General features: G+C 44.8%; 1 protein-coding gene across 2 annotated transcripts in view; it reads right to left on the bottom strand.

The window, feature by feature from the left end:
* zhx2b (zinc fingers and homeoboxes 2b) overlaps positions 1 to 25,449 on the bottom strand; it is a 183,759-nt gene that overhangs the window by 39,018 nt on the left and 119,292 nt on the right. For both annotated transcript variants that reach the window (XR_013962401.1, XM_080734788.1), the window contains exons 3-4: positions 7,196 to 7,613; positions 2,452 to 5,581 (exon numbers count right to left, since the gene is read on the bottom strand). Coding sequence is in view for 1 of the 2 variants with exons in the window: in XM_080734788.1 (XP_080590914.1) it covers positions 2,452 to 5,483 (3,032 nt within the window). In the remaining variant the exon portion in view is untranslated. The remainder of the gene's footprint in view (positions 1 to 2,451; positions 5,582 to 7,195; positions 7,614 to 25,449) is intronic.

The following is a 25,449-nucleotide window of genomic DNA, read 5'->3' as shown; positions in this document are numbered from 1 at the left end:
TTTCTTAGATGTCAACTTCTGGGTTGAAATGTTCTCTGTGACAACTTCCTTGTGCTGTAATTGTGACGTTCTACAGCATACTGCTGACAAAGAAGAAAAAGCAGGAGAACATTGTGCCATACTTGACATCGCTGTCCCTGTACCTGCTGTAATTGAATGTACACCGGCCCTGGCTGTGCGCACAGCTTATAAAATAGCAGAACAATTACAGCAAAAAAAAAGAAGAAAAAAAAAGCATTGGTTCTTTTCAGAGACCGTCTTTTGTAGCTCACGGAGAAGAATAAAAGGCCTCCTCCTCAAATCATTTAGGTGATATTTATTCAAGGGTAATATGGTTGTGTTATTTTGAGAGAGCTTTTCTCAGAGCCCGGGCTGAAGAAAATGACACATAATAGGTACGCATCAAGAAAACAGGGTAGATTGTATTCTCTGCAAGCCTATCAAGCTGCCCTGCAATTTAAGCAAACAATATTAATGTTGAGACGTATGGGTTTTCTGAAACTGGCCAGGTGCAGTTCAATGGGTAAACTGGACGGTTCAATTCCCAATAGGCTAACCCATACTGTCCAGGGGTCTTCAACAGGGTGTCCGAACGGGACCCCTAGGGAGTCCTCAGAGTTACTATAGGGGTCCGCCCTATTAAACACTTGAACACTAAGATCTCTATTCTGAGGAACATTAGCTGAAAATAGCAGATTTACAAGGCGTTGTGAGCTTGTCGATCGTCTATTTTCTGCAAAAAGGTTTTATTTTGTGAAGAGGGGCAAGAGGGGCAAATCAAATACCAAGGATTGAAGGTTTAAGTGGCGAAATGAGTGAAATGAACACAAAAAAAAGAAAAATAAATACAAAACACTGGTGATAGTCAAGCTATCTATGAAATCTATGAGAAGTTGAATCTGCAACACAACTACATGCAATGTAGTGGGGCTCCCTGTTTCATCTCTCTCAGGTAATCCTTGGCCTTAAAAACATTGAAGACCCCTACACTCACACTCACACTCTCTCTATCAGCTATGTACCAATATTCTGTTTCTTTGAGACACAGGAGAAGAGACACTTTTCTTATTCAAACAGATGGTGACAAATGTAATCGCAGAGAGAGAGGGGATGTAAAGTGCCTGAACACCTTCACCGGCACAAAATCAATACACTCTTGGGCATAGAAGGCATTCTGCAGGACAGAGGCATCCACCTAATGGCATAATGCACAATGTCTGACGATCCCCCCCCCAAAAAAAAACATTTTAAAAGATAGAAATATGTGTTTTTGAAGGACCATACTAGCATCTGTTCACAGATTTGGTAAAGGGAAGCGGACATCGCCTGCTTATAGTGTCTAAAAAGACATATTTAGCCACTTGTCCGCATTCCCATGATTCTAAAATGATAGAAAGCAGTAAATGAAAAAAAAACGTTTTAATTACAATCTAAAACACGAACCCTTGTTGTAAAAAAAAATCCTTTAAAGCTCAAGCACAAAATAACTTTGACAAAACTTAAGTCCACAATTACAGTACATTTAGCATGTTGGTTTACCTCTATCTCAACCATGTTTCTGTATTACGTTTAGATGCCTGTCAGATTGTCAGACTATGCTGCAAGTACTGTATACCATGATGGGCTAATCTTGCCAGACCACCAGTATGGTCCTTTTAACTCATTCTGAGCCCAGGACATTAACGGATTATAATATCCAGAGTGCCTCCCACCCCCCCCCATTCACGGCCGTTCTCTTATTTTGTCTTATTTTGAAGGCCACCGGAAGTACTTCCGGTCTGACGTCATCGGATCCTTCGACTGAACCGATCATTGTTTATGTGGAGCCATGCTGGATCGGCTCGTAGCGTTTATACATGTGTTTTATAAGCGAGCATCTGCCTCCATCTTCGCTTCTAAAGTGTAGTTTTGAGATAATGGACATTAAAGATGAGGCGGCCCGTCCACCTCAATGTTATGGGATGACTATTGTGTGCTCGTGGAGCCGTGATGATGACAAATCAGCGCGGATTTCGTCTCCGGAGCGTCGGCCATTGTACTAGGTATTTTTACTCGCCGTTACAGTAATATATTACTTTTCCCGCAACATCGCGTGGATGGCACTATAGATACTCTATTACTTTTCCCGCGACATCGCGGGGTTGGCTTTTAATGAGTTAAGGAGTAGTTCACCCAAAGAATTACTTGTTTCTATCAATTACACATGAAACCTTGGATTCATGGATTTCCTTTCTTTTTTTTTCTCGTTCCAATCCTGAGCCAATAATTTGATGACCGGTGGAGACTCAAAGAGTCTCCTACCAAGTCTCCTATTGACCAATGACCCGGTCAACAAATTATTGACTCGGGAATGCGACAAAAACTAAAGAAATCTCCATGAATTCAAGGCACGACACTAAATGACACGGAAGCTTTCCCGGTGTTAAGGTGTTAACATGAACATTACGGTACCTGCCGCTGAGCCAGTCGTGTAGGTCCTGGTGCTGCTGAATGCTGAGGCTTTTGGGACGCAGTTCCGCCGCTAGCCGGCCCAGATCGCCCTCCGACATCTTCCCAGCGCCTGCTTCGTGGCAGCGCTGGATGATACTGGAGACGCTCTCCGAAGAGCTCACCGACGCCCCCTGCTGTCCACTGCCGTTCACTCCTCCTCCTCCGCCGGCGGCGATGCCATACGCAGCGCTGTTGTTCATCTTGTGAAACAGTTCTGTCCACTCGGGGGCGCCGCTGCCTTTCAGCCCCGCCGCGCGGGCGTCGCCGAAGGCGCGCGTGAGCTCCTCAGGAGAAGAAGGCCACCTCGCTTGCGCAGAAACGTCCTTGAGGAGCGCCGGGGAGCGTCTGTCTGCAGGCACTGAGCAGGGGGAGGTCGGGGCGGAGGGAACAGACGATGGCACGGTGGGAGGAGGGGCGAGGGGAGCGACGATAGGAAGGATGGGAGGAGGGCTTCTGACGTGGCCGCTGCTCGGTTTGTGAACTCCGTTCAGCTGCATGGCTTGGTGCAGTTGATGCTGATGCTGCAATCGTTTCTCCAGCAACGCCGCCGTGGCGACACCACCGCCGTTGCCCATGCCGAACCCGACCATCCTCTTGGTGCCCATAGAGTTGAGCAGTGCCTGCTCGAGGTTGTCGCGGAGCGCGCGACGCTCCTCGAACCAGCTCTCGATCTCCTGCCGCGACAGGCGCGTGGCGAGCGCCAGGTTGTCGACGTCGACGTGCGTGGGGAAGCTCTTCCGCAGGAAGTTCTCCTCCAGGATCTTGAGCTGCTCGGCGGTCTTCCCCTTCATCCTCTCCAGCAGGGGGAACTGGGTGGGCACCGACAGGGACTTGCTGGCGTACAGCTGTGCGAATCCGTTGTTGTGGATGTGTGGGTTCTGCTCGTGTGACCATCTGGCCTCCGCGTGGGACACGCCGTTGGCCTCAGTGGGCATCTTGTCTCCTCTGGAGCCTTTCAGTTCACCCCCTCCTTGCTGCTGCTGCTCTTTCAATTTCTGCGAGGGAAAGCCCGTTGGGATCTGTGACGAAGGTGCTCTGAGTGGGGCGCGAACCGACTGGATGATTGGGGGCCGCCGTATCTGCGGTGCAACCAGCGGGGGCGAGTTTGGTAGCTTCATATCGGGGGCTAATAACGCATGGGTAATGGGGTTTTTATCTTTGGAGGTGTTGGACGAAGGATGAGGAATTAGGTAGTTCTTGAATGGGGGCGCGATGATAGGCGGGGGCGCTAAGAAAGGCCGGTTTAATGAATGCTGAAACAGTATGGAGGGCAGGGACACCACCGGCCTGTTTTTGGAGTTGAAGGACGACAGAAGGGGAGCTGCTGCCGCCAGCAGCTTCCCCTTGGACGACGGCGGCGGCATTAAAGGCACAGCAGCGGACAACCTCTTCAGCTCCGCCGGGACCGCGGGAAGCGCTGCGGGTCTCTTCGTCTCCGCGGGAACCGGAGGCGGAGCCATCGGGAGGCGGTCTTTCAGCGGCGGAGGAGGCGGGGGAGGGGCCATGAGACCCTTGTCCTTGGGGTCTCCGGAGTGCGGCGCGACCGCCATGATGGGCCGCTTGGACTCCGGGGCGAACATGGCCGATGTTGCGTGAGTCGGCAGGGGCCGCTTGAGGCCGTGGCTCGGAACCGAGGTGGTCGTCACAGTAACGGAGTTTAGCCCGTTAGACATGCTCGACATCTTGACGTGATTGGGGTGCTCGACCGTGGTGTGGACGACCGGCTGCTGAGAGGCTTTGGCGGACGACGACGATGGCTGTGACGCCGCGGGACTAGCGGGCGCAGCGGTGAAGGTGTGGTGCGCCGGCGGGATGGAGCCGTTGAACATCTTCTTGCGGGCCTCCTCCACCTCCTCGGGCGACCAGGTGATGCCCTGCTTCAGCCTCTGCGTGGTGAACCACACCTTGATCTGCTCCTCCGGGTGCTTGGAGGCCGCCGTCAGCCAGGAGAGCTCGGCGTGCGTCGGGTACGGGAACTTGCTGAAGGACGTGATGAGCGTCAGGTTGCTGTCCAGCGACGGGTTGTATTTGGTGGTGTTCAGGGGAACGGCAATTTTTGGTACACAGTTGAAGTTGGGCGGGCGCTGCAGGTGCGGCGTGACGTGCGAAAGCCCTTGGAAGAGCATGGGTTCGGGGATGATCACCGTGCCGTTGATGTTCACCGCCGTGATCTGGTCCTTCTGCAGAAGGTTATCTAAATGGCTCTTGAGGCCGTTCCCCTGGTAGATTGACTGAATACTGTCGGGTGACGTTACTGTCGTGGATATGCAATGGGGAAAGGCAGTGGTGCCACCGCCGTTGCTTTCGCACTGCCCGTTTGTCAAATCGCATTCGACTGAATTGTCCACGCCTTCGATTGTCTGTTCTAAGATAGTCTGATTGTTCATTTTCACCCTCTTGAACTTGAAGTTTGTTTCGCCCGGGTGCTGGCTCTCGTTGTGCTCCGTGAGAGAGTCAAACTTCTTGGTGCTGAAGTTACAGACGGCACACAGGTACAGCGGGTTGAGGATGACGTTGGGGTGACTCGAGTCCACGTGCTCCTTGAAGTTGTCCAGATTCTGCGTGGAAAAAGGGCAGTATTTGCACTCGTATTTCCTTCCGTGCTGCCTTCTCGGGGTCGCCGCCTCATAGTCGGCCCCTTCGCCCTCCTTTGACTCCACGCTTCCGTCATCCTCCACCACAGCGTCTTCCTCCTCTTCGTTTGACAGTTCGTTTCGTTCTGATGGCTCTTTTGGTGGACTCTGGTTTTCTCTTGAAAACGTCTCCTGCTCTGTTTTCTCTGGATTTTCTGGATGCTCCTGTGGGTCTTGGTGCTTTTCACTCGTGGGGTTGCTTGGTTCCGATGGGCCTCTCTCCATGAAGGCACCATTGTCCACAGGAACATCCGATGGCATATCCACGTCCATCAGCTCTTCCGGGTCGCTCAGCGGCTTGGGCGGCTCGTGAACGACCCGGACCATGCAGGGCGTGGACGATTTCCTGCGACTGGACATGATGGCTGCAGCTGCTGGTGGGGGTTAGGTTGCTGGTTACCTTGATGATACTGCACTTCTGCTGGTGTTGGTGGCAGTGTTGAACAACGTCAACCTGGCTGTTTTAGGGCAGAAGGAAACAGGAGAAATCATTAAATATCGTACTGTTGCATTTAAAATGTTTTACATACTGTACTCGTAGGAACAAGGACTTAAATTATCTTTATTTCGACTTTTACTAAATGTCTGTGAAACTTTGAAAGTTTTCAAGTTGGGCACAATAAATGCATTTGTTTGCTACAAGCTTATTGCAGTGATTACTCGGTCCTTTCAATCATCTTTAAATTAATTTCCATAATGTATAACATTTGTTTCTTTTATGTCAGTGGCAAGAAGTCCCTTAACCGAGAAGCCTTGAAACTCTAGTCGTGAATCTATTTGGTGTATTGAATCGCCAGTGGGCGCAAATTGTTCTGTACAAGCTCAAAAACGTTTTAATTAATATAAAACTTGCATATTGACACTTTAACTGTGGTTTTGACCCATTTAGACAATAAGTACAATCAAAAACTCCCAGAAAAACGTATTGTCACAATTTGATCGTGTATGACAGTGTGTATGTATGGATGTGCTTTTTTCACAGAGAGAGATCATGACAAAGAATTTGCTTCAAAAATGTTATGCTTATTAATGTGATTTGCCTAGAGACAGAATGGAAACCCAATACATACTGAATGCTCTTCTGTACCGATTATACAGTACAATCATTTACTGTGAAGAAGAGCGGTGGGTTCACTTGTGGACATCAATCACATGATCGTCTGTAGTCTGTGAAACACAATGTTATGCACACTGGATGACTAACAGTGCGTGTGTAAAAAGCTGATTATACACAGTATTATTAGCGCTATCATTTCTTACTTTAGGCCAGTTCAATTATCTATGAATAAGTTTTTTCCTCAGCATCCATTAACCTTTATACCAGCACTCTGCAGCAATGCATGAGGCCTGACTAAAGCCTGATTTATACTGCGTAGTTGCATCTCTGCGCGACACGGACGCAGCGCCTCTGTGAGCTGTTTTCAGTGAAGCACACATTTCCCATTACTTCTTGTCTTCTCGTCTTTTAAGGGAATTCAAAATATTACTGAAGACAAGGCAGGACCGACCGGACAGAGAGAGAAGAATAACCTGTTATTATTATCTATGTATATTACTGTTTTATTTAACCTGTTTCTGTCTCTTTCTCTTTGCTCTTACTCTACTCCTTCTCTCTCTTCTAACGGAATACACCCACTTCTTTACACCCATATTAACCTGTGACGTGTGAGTGACAAATAAAACTGATTCTCAATCCGAATACTGGCGGAGAGAGCGAGAAAACGAAAGTGGCAAAGATAAGAAAAAAAAGTGAGAGAGTGAGGGCTCTATTTTGATTGTCTTAAGTACCAGCTCTTATGCCTTAACTTAAAGACCTCTCCATACTGTCACAGACCACCTAACTTTTTGTCGGAAAGGTCCGGTCCAACTGTGAAACGATGTCACTCGCATCTTCTGAAAGGCATTACCCCGAATTAGAGTTCGGAAAACTGCACTTCGGAAAGCTGGAACTCTCGGACAAAAAGTTTGGTGGTCGGAGACAGTATGGACAGGCCTTTAAGTTACGGCATGAGAGCTGGTTAAGACTATCAAAATACAGCTCTGAGAGGGAGAGAGAGAGAGAGGCCTCTTACTGGAGTCAATGGAGGCGGCGGCGGCAGAGGTGAGGGTGAGGACGATTGAGTACGGCGTGGGCGGGGGGTCCGAGAGCGAGACGGGGGAGGAGGAGGTGCTGCTGGGGGTGGTGGTGGTGGAGGAGGAAGAGGAGGAGGCGCGGGAGGAGTCTCCTCCGGTGTGCGAGAGCAGGGGAGGAGAGGGAGAGGGAGAGGGAGAGGACTGGCTGCTGGCGGCTCCTCTGCTGCGGCTGCTGCTGGCCGGCTGCTGCTGCTCTGTGGTGGTGGAGTGGGTGGTGGTGGTGGTGGTGGTGGTGGTGCAGCAGTGGCGTCTCCCGCTCACTGGCAGCGTCAGCTCCCCACCTGGGCTTCATGGGAGGGCATCACACAGCACGACCACGCGGCACCAACAACGCAGCGGCGGCAACGCACTTCAGCACTACGGCCAAGACAAGACACGACGACACCCCCCAAAACACACACACACACGCACACCCCACACACACACACACACACACACACACACACACACACACACACACACACACACACACACACACACACACACACACACACACACACACACACACACACACACACACACACACACACACACACACACACACACACACACACACACAGGGAGAGAGAGAGGGGAGAGGAAGAAATGCACGTTAATACCTGCCGCCATCCAAAAAAGAAGAAGAAAAAAGACCTTCTGAATCGGATATAGTATACCTGCTATTTTTTAATAGCCACGCAAATTACAAATTTAAAAAATATTTTTAAAAAAAAAATCTATAAATACAAATACATTTGGTTTACTCAACGTTTAGGCGAGTGAAACAGACACAATATTATTGTTAGAGAGAAGAAAAAACATTTCTTTATATAAAAAATAATCACTTGAGATTATATTTGAGATATTTTCTCCTTGTGAGACAGCAGTGCAGTGAAGAATGGCAGGAAAGAAAGGGTAGGAAGACAAATTGGCGTCCTGGAGAAAAAGTACATGTTGAGCGATGTGGAGAAAAAGGTAAATTGCAAGAGTTTGTGAGTGTGTAAGAGAGAGAGAGAGAGAGAAAGAAAGAGAGAGAGGGAGAGAGAGAGAGAGAGAGAGAGAGAGAGAGAGAGAGAGAGAGAGAGAGAGAGAAGAGAGAGAGAGAAAGAGAGAATTACTGGTCTTCACTGAGATACAGTCTTGTCATCCTGGGTAAGATGTGTAACAAAGGAAAAATGCAGGTTGGACAAACAGAGAAAGACAACATTAAATATTGTTTGTGCTAAGCTTGAATACAGCAGTGGATAGTAACTAAGTCCATTTACTCAAGTACTGTCCTTTACTGGAGTATTTCCATGCACTTTTCAATAATTTTACATCTACTACACTACATCTATTGTATTAACCACATGAAACACTTCAGTCCCATGCATATGTAGGCTATTTGAATGGATTTCAAATCGGATTTTTTTGTTTGAAAGCTGTGAACAGCCTGCACACACGTGGTGCATGATCTGTGCATGGGCGTGCATGATCCGTGCACTATAAATTACATGGAAGTCTATGGAGCTTCTGGCAGGGAAACCTGAAAGACGGCATATTCAAAATGGCAGTAGATGAGTGTATGTTTTGATGTCAATACTTTTGTACTTTTACTCAGGCAAAAAGTATCCATATACAGTACGTGAAAAGAGAGAGGTGGCATCCCTAACCCAAGGTGCTGAGCGACGAACTGTATAGGAATAATACATAAATAAACGCTCCAATGCGACAGATGCTTTAGTGCACCAAATAAATCTGTAACGTTTGGAGCACAAAGCTCTTCCTCAGACTAAAGTGAACGCAGAGGAACACCAATCTTATACAAGCCAGAAAACAATCAACGTGATCACACGGAATCCATTACAGCTGTGGAGACTTTCTCACGTGACCAAAAGAAGTCAGGGCGGTCAGAGACATCATAACAGAGTAAAGTGACATGTAATCTAAAAAATATATATTAAGGGTCCCACGAAGCTTGGCCAGTGTGACCCTGGGCGTACAACAAACTTTGAGCGGTTTGTGCCAAGATGTAGGCCAGATGTAGGCCACGCTTCGCGTCCCGGACAAAGACAGATGTTGGAGCTGAGCTCCTTCCAGGAGCACCACTCAAAAGCTGCTGGAATCTACCTCAGTCATTCCGGGAAGAGATGAAAAGTACAAAACAATAAAGAGAGGAAAATCATTTCAATATTGTCTTGTATTTGCTGAAACAACTCTAGTTACCTGGAAACAGCTAAGAGAAACATTTTAAGAGAAACATAGTCTTCAGCCTCTGCAATGGGAAGACTGACATGTACTGTATGTACCCTTACAATAATATGACAGATGGCACATAAAAAAAACGAATTAGTACCATTTAACGAGTAGTAGGTCATTGTTTTACAAAATTATATATATATATATATATATATATATAGCTGACCAATCAGTGCAGCTTTACACACCCCGTCAATTACACACCCCATCAAGCCTTGAGTTTAGTTTTTGTCGTAATCCTGAGCCAATAATATGATGACCAGGTCATCGGTCAGTAAGAGACTCTGCCAGTCGTCAAATGATGGGCGAAATGCAACAAATAACTCTTCATGGGGTGTGTAATTGATAGAAATAAGTAATTATTTGGGTGAACTACTCCTTTAAGAGGCACTGCAGTGCTTGATGCTTAACGATGGTGTCACCGTCACATGCCGAAAATAGCCGATCTACAAGCTTACAACGCGTCACATCCCAAGGTGTTTTTCAGCTTGCTGATCGCCTCTTTTTGGTGAAGGACGACACCTCATTTGATGAAAAAGTATCCAAGTCTGAGGTTTACAGCTGTGGAACTCAGCAGTATGATATATGAAAACTAATTCATCTGATACAGACTGGCATTCAGAGCAAACCCACCCTTCTCAAAATCACTTTGGATGCAAGCCACTTAACCCTGCAAGGCCCACTGTCGCTTTTTGGATGTAAATAATTTGTTTTCCTGTTCTTTTTTCACATTAACATCATCATTGGATCCTATTGTTTAGTATTACAATGCCATTGGCCACGATATTTGCATATGAATACCCCCCACAGAGGCTGACATTCACACAACTTCAAGATCTCTGGAGTACAGAGTCTGGACGAACAACATCTCACTTTTTCACTGAAGCTATTCCTCACAAAAACATAAGTAAAATGCCTGTAATATGTACATATGTTATTATAGTGAAAAATATGCCCAAAATGTAAATTAGAGCGTGATTTATGATTTATGGCTATAAAACCTTACAAAAACATTTTTTTTATTACATTTTCCTCTGCTTAGGACTCCTACAACTGACCATCTGATTTATTTATATATTTTTTTGTCCAGTAGAAATGAATTGCCTTGCAGGGTTAATCAAGAAGACACACGGTTCCAGGGAGATCGCATTAACACTATCAAACGATAGTCCAAAGAAATAACAAATACATGCATATATATTGTATTTAACAACCAACCACCCAAGGCTGCAAACACCACCCATGAAGCTACCTGCTCTCCAAAAAACCCATTAAAAATACATTAAGCGTCTAGCTCTTTCAATAGAGATTCTGGAGAACGACAACTTCACAGGATAATTAGCCCACGGTAATCAGCAATCGTGCACTAAGAGAGACTCATTGATGTGATCTCTTGACAGCCATCAGCCACACAATGCAACCAGGAGATTGAGGCCGGGTGGTGCATGTGTGTGTGTGCATGTGTGTGCATGTGTGTGCATGTGTGTGTGTGTGTGTGTGTGTGTGTGTGTGTGTGTGTGTGTGTGTGTGTGTGTGTGTGTGTGTGTGTGTTGTGTGTGTGTGTGTGTGTGTGTATGTGTTTGCATTACGATACTGGTGAGGACCAAATGACCACGGAAGTATAGTAGAATAATTATGAGAAACAGACATTGTTGTGCGGTCAGTTTTCCTGGTCATCACAGGAACAATGGCTGATTTATGATTAAAATACGTATTTTTAGATATACTTAGAGATTTTTATTTTCGCAATTAGAAAAGGTTTGCAGTTAGGATTGGGAATCAACAGTTAGGAGTTTGGTTTAAGGATTAGAGATAGGGCTATGCCTGACACTTAGTTGTGCGCTGGTGTCGTGCACCGAAAAATAGACGATCTACAAGCTCACAATGCTGCGACGCATTGTGAGCTTGTGTAGATCATCTATTTTTTGGTTCTAGGCAAAAACGTATTAAATTGCCGTCCTCCTCGATGTCCTCACAAGAATAGTAATACAAACATGTGTGTGTGTGTGTGTGTGTGTGTGTGTGTGTGTGTGTGTGTGTGTGTGTGTGTGTGTGTGTGTGTGTGTGTGTGTGTGTGTGTGTGTGTGTGTGCGTGCGTGTGCGCGCGTGTGCGTGTGTGTGTGCGCGTTGGGGGGATGAAATAGAAGGAAAGAAGGGCTAGATAAGGGGAGAAGAGGGGGGGGGGCGGTACAAAGAGAGAAAGAAAGAGAGGGTGGGAGAGGAAAAAGAACGATTGATGAGAAAGGGGCGAGAGATGGCAGAGATAGAGACAGTGGGAGAATGTGTGTATGTGTGTGTGTGTATGTGGGAGGGGGGGGGGGAGTAGAGGAGACAGAGAGAAAGAGATTAAAAACTTCTAAACTGATGAAAGAGAGTCTCGGCACAAAGCAGAAGACATTTTAAATAGGCCATGGCCTGAGAGAGAGAGAGAGAGAGAGAGTGTGAGAGAGGGAGGGATAGAGAGAGAGAACAAGAGACGGTGAAAGAAAGAAGTGGAGGCTGTGAAAGAATCAGAGGAGAAAGAAGGAGCCTGTGAGATGGACAGAAAGAATATACGATACAGAAAGAGAGGGAGAGAGAGAGAAGTTGGCATCAGGTCAAAAGAACCAAAGCCCCAAAGTGGGAGAAAATTAAGCCAAAGTGATATGGGGTGAAGCAGACAGTGGTGGAAGAAAGTACACCTTTTTAAAACTTTTTAAAAAGTAAAAATATCACTACTGCAATGGAAAAAATACTCTCTTACGGTTTGCTACCTTTGCTGCCATTTGCGGATTTCCGCAAAGAAAAAGACGCTCCATAAAAGTGCGGTGTCACGCGGTCACACCGCCCAAAATTCTATATGAGAGTGGATTCCGCCAATGCATTTCAATGGGAATGGCATGGATTTGGTCTCGCGCAGCTTTCAGCGTGCCGTGCAGACCTTGCGTTTATGCCTGAAGCACTGTTTTACCCCTCTGTCCAACCGGGTGCGAGGAGGACGTGGAGGAGTCTGCTGATAAGACATAGCCGGCGGGCTCCACACATTTATCCATATTTTAGTTATCATTCTACAATTGGCAGACAGCGGTGGGAGTGAATCCGCTCAGACACTCAGGTCTGTGAGACTGCAGGAAGATGCATGTACTGACTGTACCAATCCCACTCACAATGTGATGCAAACTGTATGCGTGCCTCGCGCGCCGCTTCTGTCTGGGGATGCAGAGACCTAGCGGTATAACGTTCAGTCAGGAGTCTGTTGAGATTTCACCACTTAAAGTTGGTGAAATCTCAACGACAGTTAAAAGCGGGAAAGCATCTGTTTCACAATCATTTTAACCACCATAATTTATACTTTGGCAAACATTGCAGATCTACAAGCAAAAATCTGTAAAATGTGTTCCCTCAGCCTATGTTCCGTCAAAACGATCACTAAATATGTAAATAAATAGTTTGAGATGGGGGGTCTGCAGCCAAGTACATATCATTTTGGGAGTCCTTGACATGAATAAGTTTGAGAACCATTGATATACGTAGAAACACACATTTTCTTCCATCTACACCACAGCTCTTTGTAAAAACAATTGGCGTTGTACAAACTCACAATGCATCGCAACGTGACACACTGTGAGCTTGTAGATCTGCTAGTTGCGTTGCAAGTTAGCAAGCCCTATATATATTTAATCGTATGTTGAATATCAAAAATAGCCGATCGTCACAATGCAAAATAATTTTGACTCTTCGCCTATAATGACAATTTAGGGACACCAGGTTGAAAGTATGGGGTCATGACTACAGTATGTTCCCTAAACCCTATCTATGTTCCCTCAGTTTAGGATTAGGATTGGGGTTAGGGTTAGGGTTAGTGATCGTTTTGACGGAACATAGGGCTGAGGGAACACATAGGAACACTCCTGAGTAGTATTTTAAAGCATTTATTGCAACAATGTTAAACAATATTGTATTTGGCATTATGACTAGGCTCCTGTGATGCTCCAGAACAAATGTGTTCATGACAGCACCTTTATTAATCTGAGCGCACAATAATCCCCCACAGGGCACAGCGTAAAGACACACAATTACACCCCCCCCCCCCCCCCCCCTCCAGACACGCTTTAAAGCATGTTAAAATACCCCTGCTATGATTAATATGTTGTTTAACATAGTTTTCCCTTAAGAAAAGGGGCTGGAAACACATCCTACTCTCCCTCATTGAGAAATTCCACATCTATGAATATTCAAATATGCAATATCAGAGGCCTTGTGCCCTGCCCACCACGGCACTACTAAGTGCTTTCAGTTTTCAGCAAGTGCCTAATTTGCATATTGGACTGTGATAGGTTTGAGGTATTGGTGACATCAGATCTCGAATTTTGAGGAAGTAGAGGGAATCTCCCAACCTCCAATTTGAGAAGGAATCTGTGGTGGCATGATATATCGCTGCGGGTAGAAACCGTTTGTCTCCATATTTAACGTTTTTGAGTTTTTTAGTGAATTATCCTCCTACTTGATCATACTACAGCGTCACACGAAAGCATCAAAAGTAGCAGAACTGCAAGCTGGCAAAGCGGTGCGAAGTGACACGTTTGGAGCTTGACGTGCGTAAAATGTTAGAGCGGCACGGTCTGAAATTTCGATTTAAGGGCCTTGATGTATTTCAGTCCGAAAATATATCCACAAGCTCACAAGGTAAACGTTGTGAGCTTGTAAATCGGCTATTTTCGGTACGCTAGACAGTGCTCATTTAATTATAATTTACTGGAGATGTGGGTACGGCTTGGATTTCTACAAAGAGAGGGAAATTATTTCAAAATCAAATGCTGGTCAGGAGGAGTGTTCGAAAAAGACAATCCTCCTGAATTCTGCCTTCGGGCACGGCGTGGAGAGGGGGGATGCATTTGTGTTTCTTTTTACCATAGTAAAAGTTGTATTCATAGTCGGGAGAGAGGGCACTTTCCTTTTTTTTTTTTTTTTACAGACCGATAAAAGGGCAGGGGGCTCAAGCCCCCCCTTGATGCCTGTGTGTGCACGTGCCAGGTTACTGTACATGCAAAGTGCCAACAAAATACCCCATCAGTGCTGAGATTCCCCAAGCGTCCCCCTAGCCTATGATGCAGGGGCGTCACACCAAATTCTGGGCCCTGGGTACAAGGATTCACTGCGGGCCCCCCATGAATGTTAACTATTGGAAAATAGCAGATATACAAGCTCACAGTGCGGCACCGAGTGCATTGAATGTAGATCTGCTATTTATTTATTTTTAATCGTGAAAATGTGTGCAAGAAACCTGTGTTTCTATGTCAGTGGTGCTCAAACTTTTTCATGTTAAGGACCCCCAAGATGATTATGTATTTGGCCACGGACCCCCATCTCAAAATATTTAGTTCCAGGGACCCCCCAGATGCAAAATTTGAGTTACAATTGTCCGCTTAAAAAATACATATATTCAAAGATTTGAACACATTTTCACGACTTTTCAAAAATAGCAGATCTACAAGCTCGCAGCGCGGCACTCGGTGCCGCGCTGTGAGCTTGTATATCTGCTATTTTTCAGTAGCAAAAGTTACTAGGGCCCCTCCACCTTGGGCCCTAGTAACTCAGTCCAACTTTCCTCCCCCTTGTGACGCCCCTGCTAGGATGCTACAGACAGGATGCGGCGTGCACCGGCGCTCGCCTGGCACAGCACCAGGCAAGTGGAGAAGGCAGTTGGCTGCGTGGTGTTTTGGGTAACGTTGCTAGGAAACCAAAATAAAAACAGTGGTTTTCAAGAGTATGTCCGTGAAACAACAAGGTGCTACATTCTCGCCATCTAATCCAATTTAAAGTTTTTAAAAAAAGAGACGGTTGATTACCCAGCGCCTCTTTGGGGGAGAGAGAGAGAAAGAGAAAAAAAAAGCTTTGTGTAAAAAAAAAAAAACAAGAAAAAAAAACACACTTGTTAGATTTTGAGATATCTTGAAATGCAAGTGGATATTTTGGCCGAAGAGTGGCACTTAGAACTGTGGCTCTCTACCTTATCTGGATCAGGGCCCCCTTGAAAACCTCAAAAGCCTTCAAAGGTACTTGAGCATTTGATAACTTAACACAAGTTATTTAATCTTCTAAATAAATAAATAATAACAAATAAAAAAATGCAGTATTCCAATATTTAAATCTTTGTGTTTTGTCAAATATTTGGGGGCCCAATTGCAAAACCCTAGTGCAGTGGTTCTCAACGCGGATTTCAGGGACTATGTGGGTTCCTTTAGGGGGGGGGGGGGTCTAAATTGACCCTTACAAGTCTGTAACTCTGACAGTGTACAAATGGAACCAAATGAACCCTAACGGGTCAATTTGGTTCCATTTGTACACTGTCAGAGTCAAGGGGAGACTCTGAAATTTGAAAGTTTGAGAAACACTGCCCTTGTAGCCTGGCGTAGCCAGGCTTACTCATCTGCGAAGAGAAAAGCCTGGTGACAATAGAAGGCAGAAGACGTTCTGGGAGGGGGGGCTGAATTTTCCCGGAAGCTGTATTTTTTTTCACAGTGCGGTGTTCCTGCAAACGTATTCCCTGCACGAAAAAATCTGGTCTACGTCTCCTGCTACGTCGGTTACGCTCGCAATAAACAATATACAAACAAAAACATTGATTCAAGCAATGTTACACCTATTAAGAGTGAGTTAAGAGCTACAATCTATTTTAGTTTTTTCGCTGGGGAATGTAAACAGACCCGCATCGCATGACGTAACGTCCGTTAAACGCAGCACTTCCGCTAGGAATTGTGGAACACACCGGAAGCCCTATTGTCTACAGGGTGCTGCCCTTGTGGCCCACAGGTTGAAAAATCACTGATGTAGACTAGAGGAAAGGCCACAGGGTCAGCAAAATACCTGGGGTGCCTCCTCCTCCGAGCACAGCAAATTCCATGACATTCCATGACGAGTAGATATCCTGTATATTGTTAGGGAGCAAAGTGTTGGAGAGACAAGATAGACTAAAGCACTGGTTCTCAACCTTTTCTTGAATCATATTTTAACTCCCCAATCTGACGAGCACTAAGAGTTGAGGCATTACAAAATAGCCGATCGCGAGGCGTTGTGAGCATGTAGATCTGCTATTTTCACAATTTCTGCCTCTAATATTTGACAATTTCGCCAATGTTTAATTTGTCATTTTAGAGGTATTAAAAAGTCCTTAAATTGTGACGAAATGTTCATATACCTCTATATACACTTAAAATGTATGTTGGTTTGTTTACTGTTGAGTGACAAAACAATGTTGCTAATCAACTGGGGACCCCCCAAAATAATTTGGGGACTGAGAACCACTGTTTTAAAGGACCGCCACTACAGCTGCATATTGTTCATTCATTTAAAAGTGCATCCGTCATAGTAGTAAAGGATTATGTCTAGACTGTCTCGCACAACTGCTGTGCCTTTGTGCCTTTGAGCCTGAGGACACCGACAAACTTCTAAGGCAGTCATATGCTGGCTGGCTGCGTCCCATTCTGTTCTGTGGTGTCCTAAAGCGTGTCCTTATGTGATCCCTGCCTTGTTCCTTGTGTAGTACTTATCAGTACTCAAGTAAAAGTATCAACACTGCAATATAGAAATACTCTGTTACAAGTGAAAGTCCGGAATTCAAAATGTACTTGAGTAAAAGTATGAAAGTGTTGCCATCAAAATGTACTTAAAGTACCAAAAGTAAAAGTACAGTTTTTATTTGTTATTATTTACCAGTTAAGAGTGGGGTGGCTCAGAGTAGATGACAGAGTACAGCAACTTGCAATGGGCCTGGTGTACAAGATACACTACACCACTATGATACCCAAGTACCTGTCAAAATACTTTATAAACGTTAAGGATGTCCATAATTACAACACCAGAGGCAGCGCCACAGATCACTTTCAACCCAGAGTCAAAACCAACAAAGGGTCAAACTCATTCTTCTGCTATACCACCAAAATGTGGAAAGCCTTACCGAAGGCCATAAAGGAGTGTGGACTGTGGATCACTAGCATCCTTCAAAATTGCCCTGAAAAACCACTTACAGGCAGCAGCCGTTCGCAACTGGTAAAAAACAAATCTAGCCCAGCCCTACCCTCCCCTGCCCGTTCTTTGTATACTTTCTGTTAGTTTAGATTTGCTGTTTTCTTTTTTATCTTCCTTACATATCTACTGCATAGTACTGTGTTCTATTCGTCTGTCATTCAATGTTATATGAGATACTTAAATGGTTTCCTGTGGAAATAAGCGTAGTCTTTTCATGGATCTCCTTTTAGTAGACCTTGTACCAGTGAACTGTACCGTCATGAAACTGTACCTTTTCCTATGCAAACTTCTAATAGTCTTCAATCATTCAATCAATCACTTCAATTGAGAAAGATATTTTTTTATCTTTATCTTGCCCGGTGGGAATCAACCTTAAGACCTGAGGGGAAAAGGAGGTCAAGTATGAATGGACCCTGAAGCAGTCAACAGAATATAGTAGGGTGCAAGGGGTTATGATAGATCCTCAATGTGATGTCTGTATATCATATGTGTGAATGCTTGCTGAATAAACAGAGTGATAATAGTCTGACAAGACAGAACTATGTCTATTCTAGTGCACTGCAATACAGTATTTGTCTGTTTTACTTACTACTGTTACTTTTCTTATTTTACCTTTTTTTTTTGTTTTTTGGGCTTTTTGCCTTTATTGGATAGGACAGTAGACTGACAGGAAATGGGGGAGAGGTGACACGCGGCAAAGGTCGCTCGGATCGGGAATCGAACCGGCGACGCCGACAGGCATTGATGCCGAAATGGCAATGCCTATATGCGCCTGGTCCACTAGGCCACCAGGCGGCCCCTTATTTTACCTTTTGACAATTATTGATTACGTTGATGGAACCAAGTGTGACAGAAAACACAGCATTATCCTTTAAATGTCTTTTTGACGGGGCCGTCGTGGCACCAAATGCCAGAGATAAGAGGATGTATGAAATTCCTACCTGGCAATAACTCTGATCATTACAGCACTGTGCTGGCTAGGCCTTCAGTCTATATAGACTTTATCAGTAGAAATGCACTGCTAGGGGAAACCGCCTGGGTTCCAAGTTGATTAACCGTCAGCTAATGATATTCTCAAACACCGCAACAGGAAATAAACTTTGGGACGCATTTAGAATGTTTATGTTGTGTTAAAAGTGTAAGGAGGGTTATTGAAGAAATAAGTCAAATTAAATAAAACGCTTCAGCCTCCCACTGCAAACAACAAGCGCTCTGTAGCTCTTGCTTATTTAACCTAGCTCGAAATGAGTAAAATGAGTAAAAGTAGAAAGGTATTGGCAATTGGCATCAAAATTTAGTTAAAGTACCAAATAAAAGTACTCATTACGTACAATGTCCTATTTCACATGTGTTCAAAAATGTATACAAATCTATTGAAAATAGCAGAACTACAAGGCTACAAGCTCACAATGCGTCACAAAGTGACGCGTTGTGAGCTTGTAGATCTGCTGTTTACAAATAGCCGTGGTACTGTATAGGGATAAAGCGGTTAATGTACTTTTTTTATTAATAATAAAAATCTGAGACCAGACACTATGGTCAGACTGATCAGCGGCTGTTTCTTGCGTCCGAACAGCGGCTGTCTTTCACTTGGTCCCCCGCTGCCGTTCCATACCAGTAGCGATCCAGAAAAAATATCAAACAATTTTGAAAAGTGTCGCTGGCCCCGATCGTCCTGTGAGCAACTTGGCAGGGTTAAGATTGGATCTTTGAACCTTCACACTAGACGACATCTATGCCCAAGAATCGCCCCCGATCCAGACGTGGCCAGCCCGATACTCGGAAGGGTTGTTAAATGCCCCGATTATCTGCTAGTGTATAAGGCCAGCTTTAGTGTAGTTACTTTCCACCACTGTGGTACATGCAGTACAGTATATCTGTGGTCCTAGCACCACAGTGGATCTGACCTGCCTTGCACCCCTTGCTTAGTGGTTGCTTGTAATGTTGACACTATGGGAATTGGGAGGTTATTCTCCAGTCAGTGTTGCACGCTCACTATAATAATTCTGTAAACTCTGGAAAGAGAGCAAAAAGCTAAATGCCTACAACGTTAAATAATAAATGCATCCAGCTGCAGCCTAGAAAACAAACCCACACCCAGTGTTGATCCATGTGGATAGAAGAGAACATGTGGGACTCTCAGCGGGACCAGGATACAAGCGAAAAGGAAACGTCATAAGGAAACAAGGATGCTTTTTTTGGAAAGCAAATGCACCCCGAGTTTGGAATATCCATGACCCCCTCAGGGCATCAAGACACCAGTGTGAGTGTGAGTGTGTGTGTGTGTGTGTGTGTGTGTGTGTGTGTGTGTGTGTGTGTGTGTGTGTGTGTGTGTGTGTGCGTGTGCGTGTGTGAGTGCGTGGTCTCATACCGTATGTATGTGCATGTGTATACAGCTGGCTCATCGTGTGTGTGTGTGTGTGTGTGTGTGTGTGTGTGTGTGTGTGTGTGTGTGTGTGTGTGTGTGTGTGTGTGTGTGTGTGTGTGTGTGTGTGTGTGTGTGTGTGTGTATGTGTGTACGCGCGTGTGTGTATGTACGCGCGTGTGCGTGCGTGTACCGAACGCATATGCACAGTACAGATACTTAGCGAGCGATCAAAGGACGCTTTTGTGCAGCCGTCTCGTGGTGTGGATGCATAATTTACGCGGCCGCCGCTAACAATGACATAGCTTGTTATGCGAGCGCCAGGGTTACCTTCAGAGGCTCCTGTCATCAGACGCTGTTCCTATAGGGCGGTCGGCAGGCCGCCTTTACTCTACACACTTCCACGAAACGCTGGCTGCCACGGAGGTCATTAGACTCGCTGATATTTATCCCAGACCTCCTAAACGTTTAACTGTTGCTTTACGCGGTGTTGCAAGTACTGTAATATCATATCGTTTCTGTCGGGGCGGGAACCTCTTACCTCCATATTCTAACTTTTTGTGTCCGCAGGCGACGTGTTTCGAGCTGCTACTTTTGTTTTTGAATTATGAAGGTTCCATCTGACAGAGGTGATATCCAAAACTACCGTAACCATAATACATACTAACGGCTAACGGGCACACATAGGCGGGCAAGTCGCCTATAAAGGGTCAGTTGAGAGTCTGTGATTTGCATGTCAGTATGTGTGTGTCCAGAGCTGGTCTCAAACAGACCCATTAGTGCCAACTGTCTTACGCACGCTGTCTGTAGACCATCCCATAAAATGTTTCATACTTTTTTTTATTGAAATATTAAACTTTGGCCCTGACCGGCCCGGACCGCTGACCTAAATGGAAGTCACGAGGCAATCCTCAACGCGCAAAGGATTGTGGGACGGATGGTGGGAGTGGAGCGTCTAAAAAGGTGAGCTCGTCTAGACATTATGCAAATGAGAAGCACATTTCGGACCAATCAGATGGTGGAATGTGACAGGGTAGCAACCATGTTAACTACCGTTCCATCAGCGGCTCCACTTTAAATTGTCAGAAACTTATCATGGATGTTATTAACAGATCACAGATAAACGTCAGCTGAGGGTGGTTGGCTAGGTTTAGGTGTTTGTGAGCCAGAAAGTTAACCGTACAAGGTTTGTCCATGCCCACAATATAGGTCATATTATTACCTTAAACTGCCAACGATTACCTGTCAAATGGTTTCTTTCTTTTAACTTTTTTTCCCCGTTCTGTCTGACAAGCTGTTTATATTTTTAAACTCACAAGGAAGCACTAACAACCTCTGAATTGGTACAGAGGAAAAACACTTATCAAAGCATCATGGTGAAAGGTGTTAGTTAGTGCTTCTTGAGGGACTATTAGGGAACATTTAAACACAGCTTGCATTTTGCTGTTGTCGGGTGGAAACCTTGTATGTCCAAAACTGTTCGTTTTGTATTTATCATTTAAAAAAATATTTAAACAAGTGAAAATAGCTTATCTACAAACACACAATGCCCCGCACCTCGTAGATCTGCTATTTTCAATAGTTTTGTATGATGAAGCAGGGCTTTACTTTACGAAAAAGACCGTAAAAGGTCTTATTTGAGATGTTCCTTTTAGGCAGGGTGTTTAACTGTACTTGTACGGTACTAAATTTCAATTGTATTGACTATACTTGTACTGTTCTCCATTTTTGTCTAATAAAATAATCAATCAATTAAAAAAGTTGGAGATACAAGGTTTCTGTCTGACAGTTAGGGTTGCCAACTCCCAGAGTTTCAAATACGGGACACCTCCTAATGAAACTTGCGGTGCCAAAGGCGCCGCCGAAAAATTGGGTATTTTCGGTTATAAAATTGGCTAAAACAGGTATTTTCCTTTATTAAATCATATTTTTCCTTTCACAATATTAATTCGGGTGTCTTTGGGCCACGGTGTGCGCATAGCGACACGTTGTGAGCTTGTAGATCTGCTATTTTCACTAGTTTGGGTAGTGGGCAAATGTCTCATTTCTCTTTTGGGCATTGGGCTAAAAATGTTTTGGAACCACTGGTCTACATAGACTCTACAATATACTGCTACAGAGAAGAGTAATCTGCTTGGAGCTCTTCAACATCAAGAACCCATAGTATTAAAATAGCATTTTGCCACATACAGACACACACAGCTCACCTGCTGCAGATGAGACTCATTCTTTCAGAATATTCCACTGTTTGATGCCAAACGAGCTTTGGCTAACAAACCTCACACGCAGGTACTTATTTTCGGTGGAGAAATGTTAGTTGCAACTTTGTTTTGTGTCGCCCGCTCTGGCTCTCCCATTCAACAACGCAGCAGCGTTCATTTCCACAGACAACCTGCCCATGCAGGGCTGTTACACAAGGAAGCTTTTGATATTTAGTCGACTAAAATTAGACTAAAACTAAAACTTTTCAGATAACTAAATGACATGTTATACAAAAGACCATGACTAAAACTAAATCAAATTTTGCTGACAAAAACAACACTGCTCCGCACGGATGCTGGGGTTGAAGTGGTTATGCTACACACCCATCACTGGCCCGCAAAGACCATTCTCTCCATGTACAGCATGCAGCGTATAAGACTGGATCCCACCAGAGACCATACTTTTTGCAGTGAGTGATAAAACATTGCAGGGGATGATGACTGCCAAAATCTCCTTTTTTAAAAAGCAGATGTTGGTTGTTTTTCCATATAACCTTCTGAGCAGCAACGGTTTTGTGCTGAATACTTTGCATCTTAATAACAAAAGTAACCATGCAGCCGCCTGTCGATTTGCAATACCTGAACTGAACTCCCAACTGCTATCATAGTAAATTTGTTTTTATACATTTTGTACATTCTATTGTCTGATTCTATTGTCTGATTTTCTTTACAGTTTCTTTGTGATCCGCAACCTAATCCCCAGAGAGTTTGTCGGAGCTCACCGTACGGTACACTACACTCGCAGCAACTGACTTTGATATACAATTTGAATTATTGTGTTTAATGTGGATACCCCACTGTCTGTCTGTGGTGTTTAATTTGAAGAAATCACACAGACAGAGAGAGAGAGAGAGAGAGAGAGAGAGAGAGAGAGAGAGAGAGAGAGAAGTGGAGGCACAGGTAGAAGAGAGCAGATAAGGATTTAAATTTCATTTTTTAAATCCCATTGCTAATGGCATTTTTGAGTACTTTAGGAAAAACTGGGTTTACTGGTGGATCGTTGGTGCAAATACATCGACAGCACGGCAGCCCAAACTGCAATGTCCTGGATTCAAACTGAGCTCATTGTTGGTTTCACAGTGTCTCTCTCCCTCTCTCTTTCTCTCTCTCTCTGGCTATATTATTAATTGAATGAAAAACTCCACTCCCCGGGCCCCTGACCCCATCCCTCCATCCTCCCCCGTAAAATGGCTTAAAATGGAGCATAGTGACAAATTATAGAACACTCTATATATTCTGTGCTGTAGTGTAGGTACAGTATATATGTCCGAGAGTGGTCCACTCCATGTCGGGCAGAAACCTTGTATCTCCAAGTTTCAAATGTGTACATTTGTCCACAAAGTAAAGCCCTGCTTCATCATGCGAGGCAGTCGCACAGATCTAGTGAAAACAGCCGATCTACACGCACACAACGCCTCGCGGGCGCGAGGCGTTGTGTGCTTGTAGATCGGCTGTTTTCACTTGTTTAAATCCTTTTTCAAAATGATAGATACAAAACGAACGGTTTTGGACACCCGACAACAACGATAATATACTCAGCCTGAGTCGTCAGTTGAGTCGTGAGACTTGTGTGACCTTGAGACATCAGTCAATCGATCCCCACACCTCCCCTCCTCCTCCATCTATCTCTCCATCTCTCCTGCCCTCTCTCTGCCTCTCCGTCATCCATCCATCTGTCATGAATACATCCACACTCGTTGGTGACACTGACAGTAACAGCAACGTATTTGTAATACTAATTGCCGCGTGGGTGCGTGTGCGGCTGTGCGCGTGTGTGTGTTAGTGCCAGTAAGCCGGTGATTCTCAACCTTTTTCAATTTCCAGGACCCCCAGACAGTTTTTACATGCAAGGCCACGGACCAACATTTAATAAGATTCTTATCCCCTGCGGGACACCTAATCTACACTGTTAAAATCGTAGGGTGAACGCAACAAACAAAGTGATGAATGGTAAATGGTAAATGGTGCATTGGACCAAACACAATGTAAAGTAACGGCAAAGGTGATACACCCTCCCCTACAACCACACCCTCCCCTGGATGATGATGCGTACGTCCAGAGACAAATGAACTCACCTTTATGAGCCTATATTCAACAAATTACAGATTACAGAAAAACCACTGGATGTTGAAAGGTCAGTTTTTTTGGTGTAATTGAGGTCACAAAACATGAAAAAAAGCCTAAGATAAAAAATGAAACAAATTGATGCCATAAGACATTTAACTCCGGGAGTGTGCAATTGCTGACTAAATGTCGCCACATACACTAGATGATAATTTTATAGCTCCAATAGGATGATTGACACAACAACACATGACAACATGTAAAATGACACGTGAAAACTGGTCTCTAGCCTGCATAGTGGCTTGGCCAAGTTGTGGCTTTAAACACGGCATGGCATCACATCCTGTACAGCACTGGTTCCCAAGCACTGGGTCGGGACCCATTTGTGGGTCACGGACATATTTTTATGGATCCATAAATTTTTGGTTTCTAACTTTTTGTTTTAATTTATTATTTCAAAACATTTCCAAAAAAACATTTCCAAAGTAGCAAAGTTTTTCATGAATTAAAAACAAAAAAAATTAAGAATCAGAGAATTTCCATGCAATAGAAAACAATCATTTAAGAAGTAGTGAAAATAGCCGATCTACAAGCTCACAACGCGTACAATTAAGAGTGACAGGAAACAGGGAGAGAAACGGAGAGTGACACACAGCAAGGGTCATCGGTCTCGGGAATCGAACCAGCGACTCGCAGACATAACCAGGCCATCGGCACCCCTGAACTCCATTCTAAACTGTGCGTTTAAAAGAGTTTTTTGGTATAAAACATAATATGAAGAATATCTGTGCAGTTTCTTCTTTGGCTGCATAAGAGATGTGTCGCTGATGGGTTCTGCGGTCTGTGAGATTCTAGCCTCGGACAGACAGACTCACAGACCCTCTTCTAGACAGCTTGGCCCTTACACTGCCGTCAACGCCGTCACAATGTAGTTCAAGGTGAATTATGGAACTAAAGAAGATGCATTACAGGCACGTGTATGCATGAATCACACTTACGATTACACACACACACACACACACACACACACTCACACACACACACACACACACACACACACACACACACACACACACACAGGCACACACACAGGCACAGAAAACCTGTCAACTTCAGACTGTCATGGTTTCAAAAAGCAACACTCACACAAAATCACAAGTTTTGCTTTCACTGTTCAGGAACATGCATACGCGCACACGCGCACACACACACACACACACACACACACACAAACACCATATCCCTCACATACAAGCGTACACACAGACAGTCAGACACA

Source organism: Nannobrachium achirus, assembly GCF_963921795.1.
Source record: "Nannobrachium achirus genome assembly, chromosome: 10".
NCBI lineage: Eukaryota > Metazoa > Chordata > Actinopteri > Myctophiformes > Myctophidae > Nannobrachium > Nannobrachium achirus.
The sequence above is the reverse complement of the archived record's forward strand: the minus strand, read 5'-3'. Positions and strand labels throughout refer to the sequence as shown.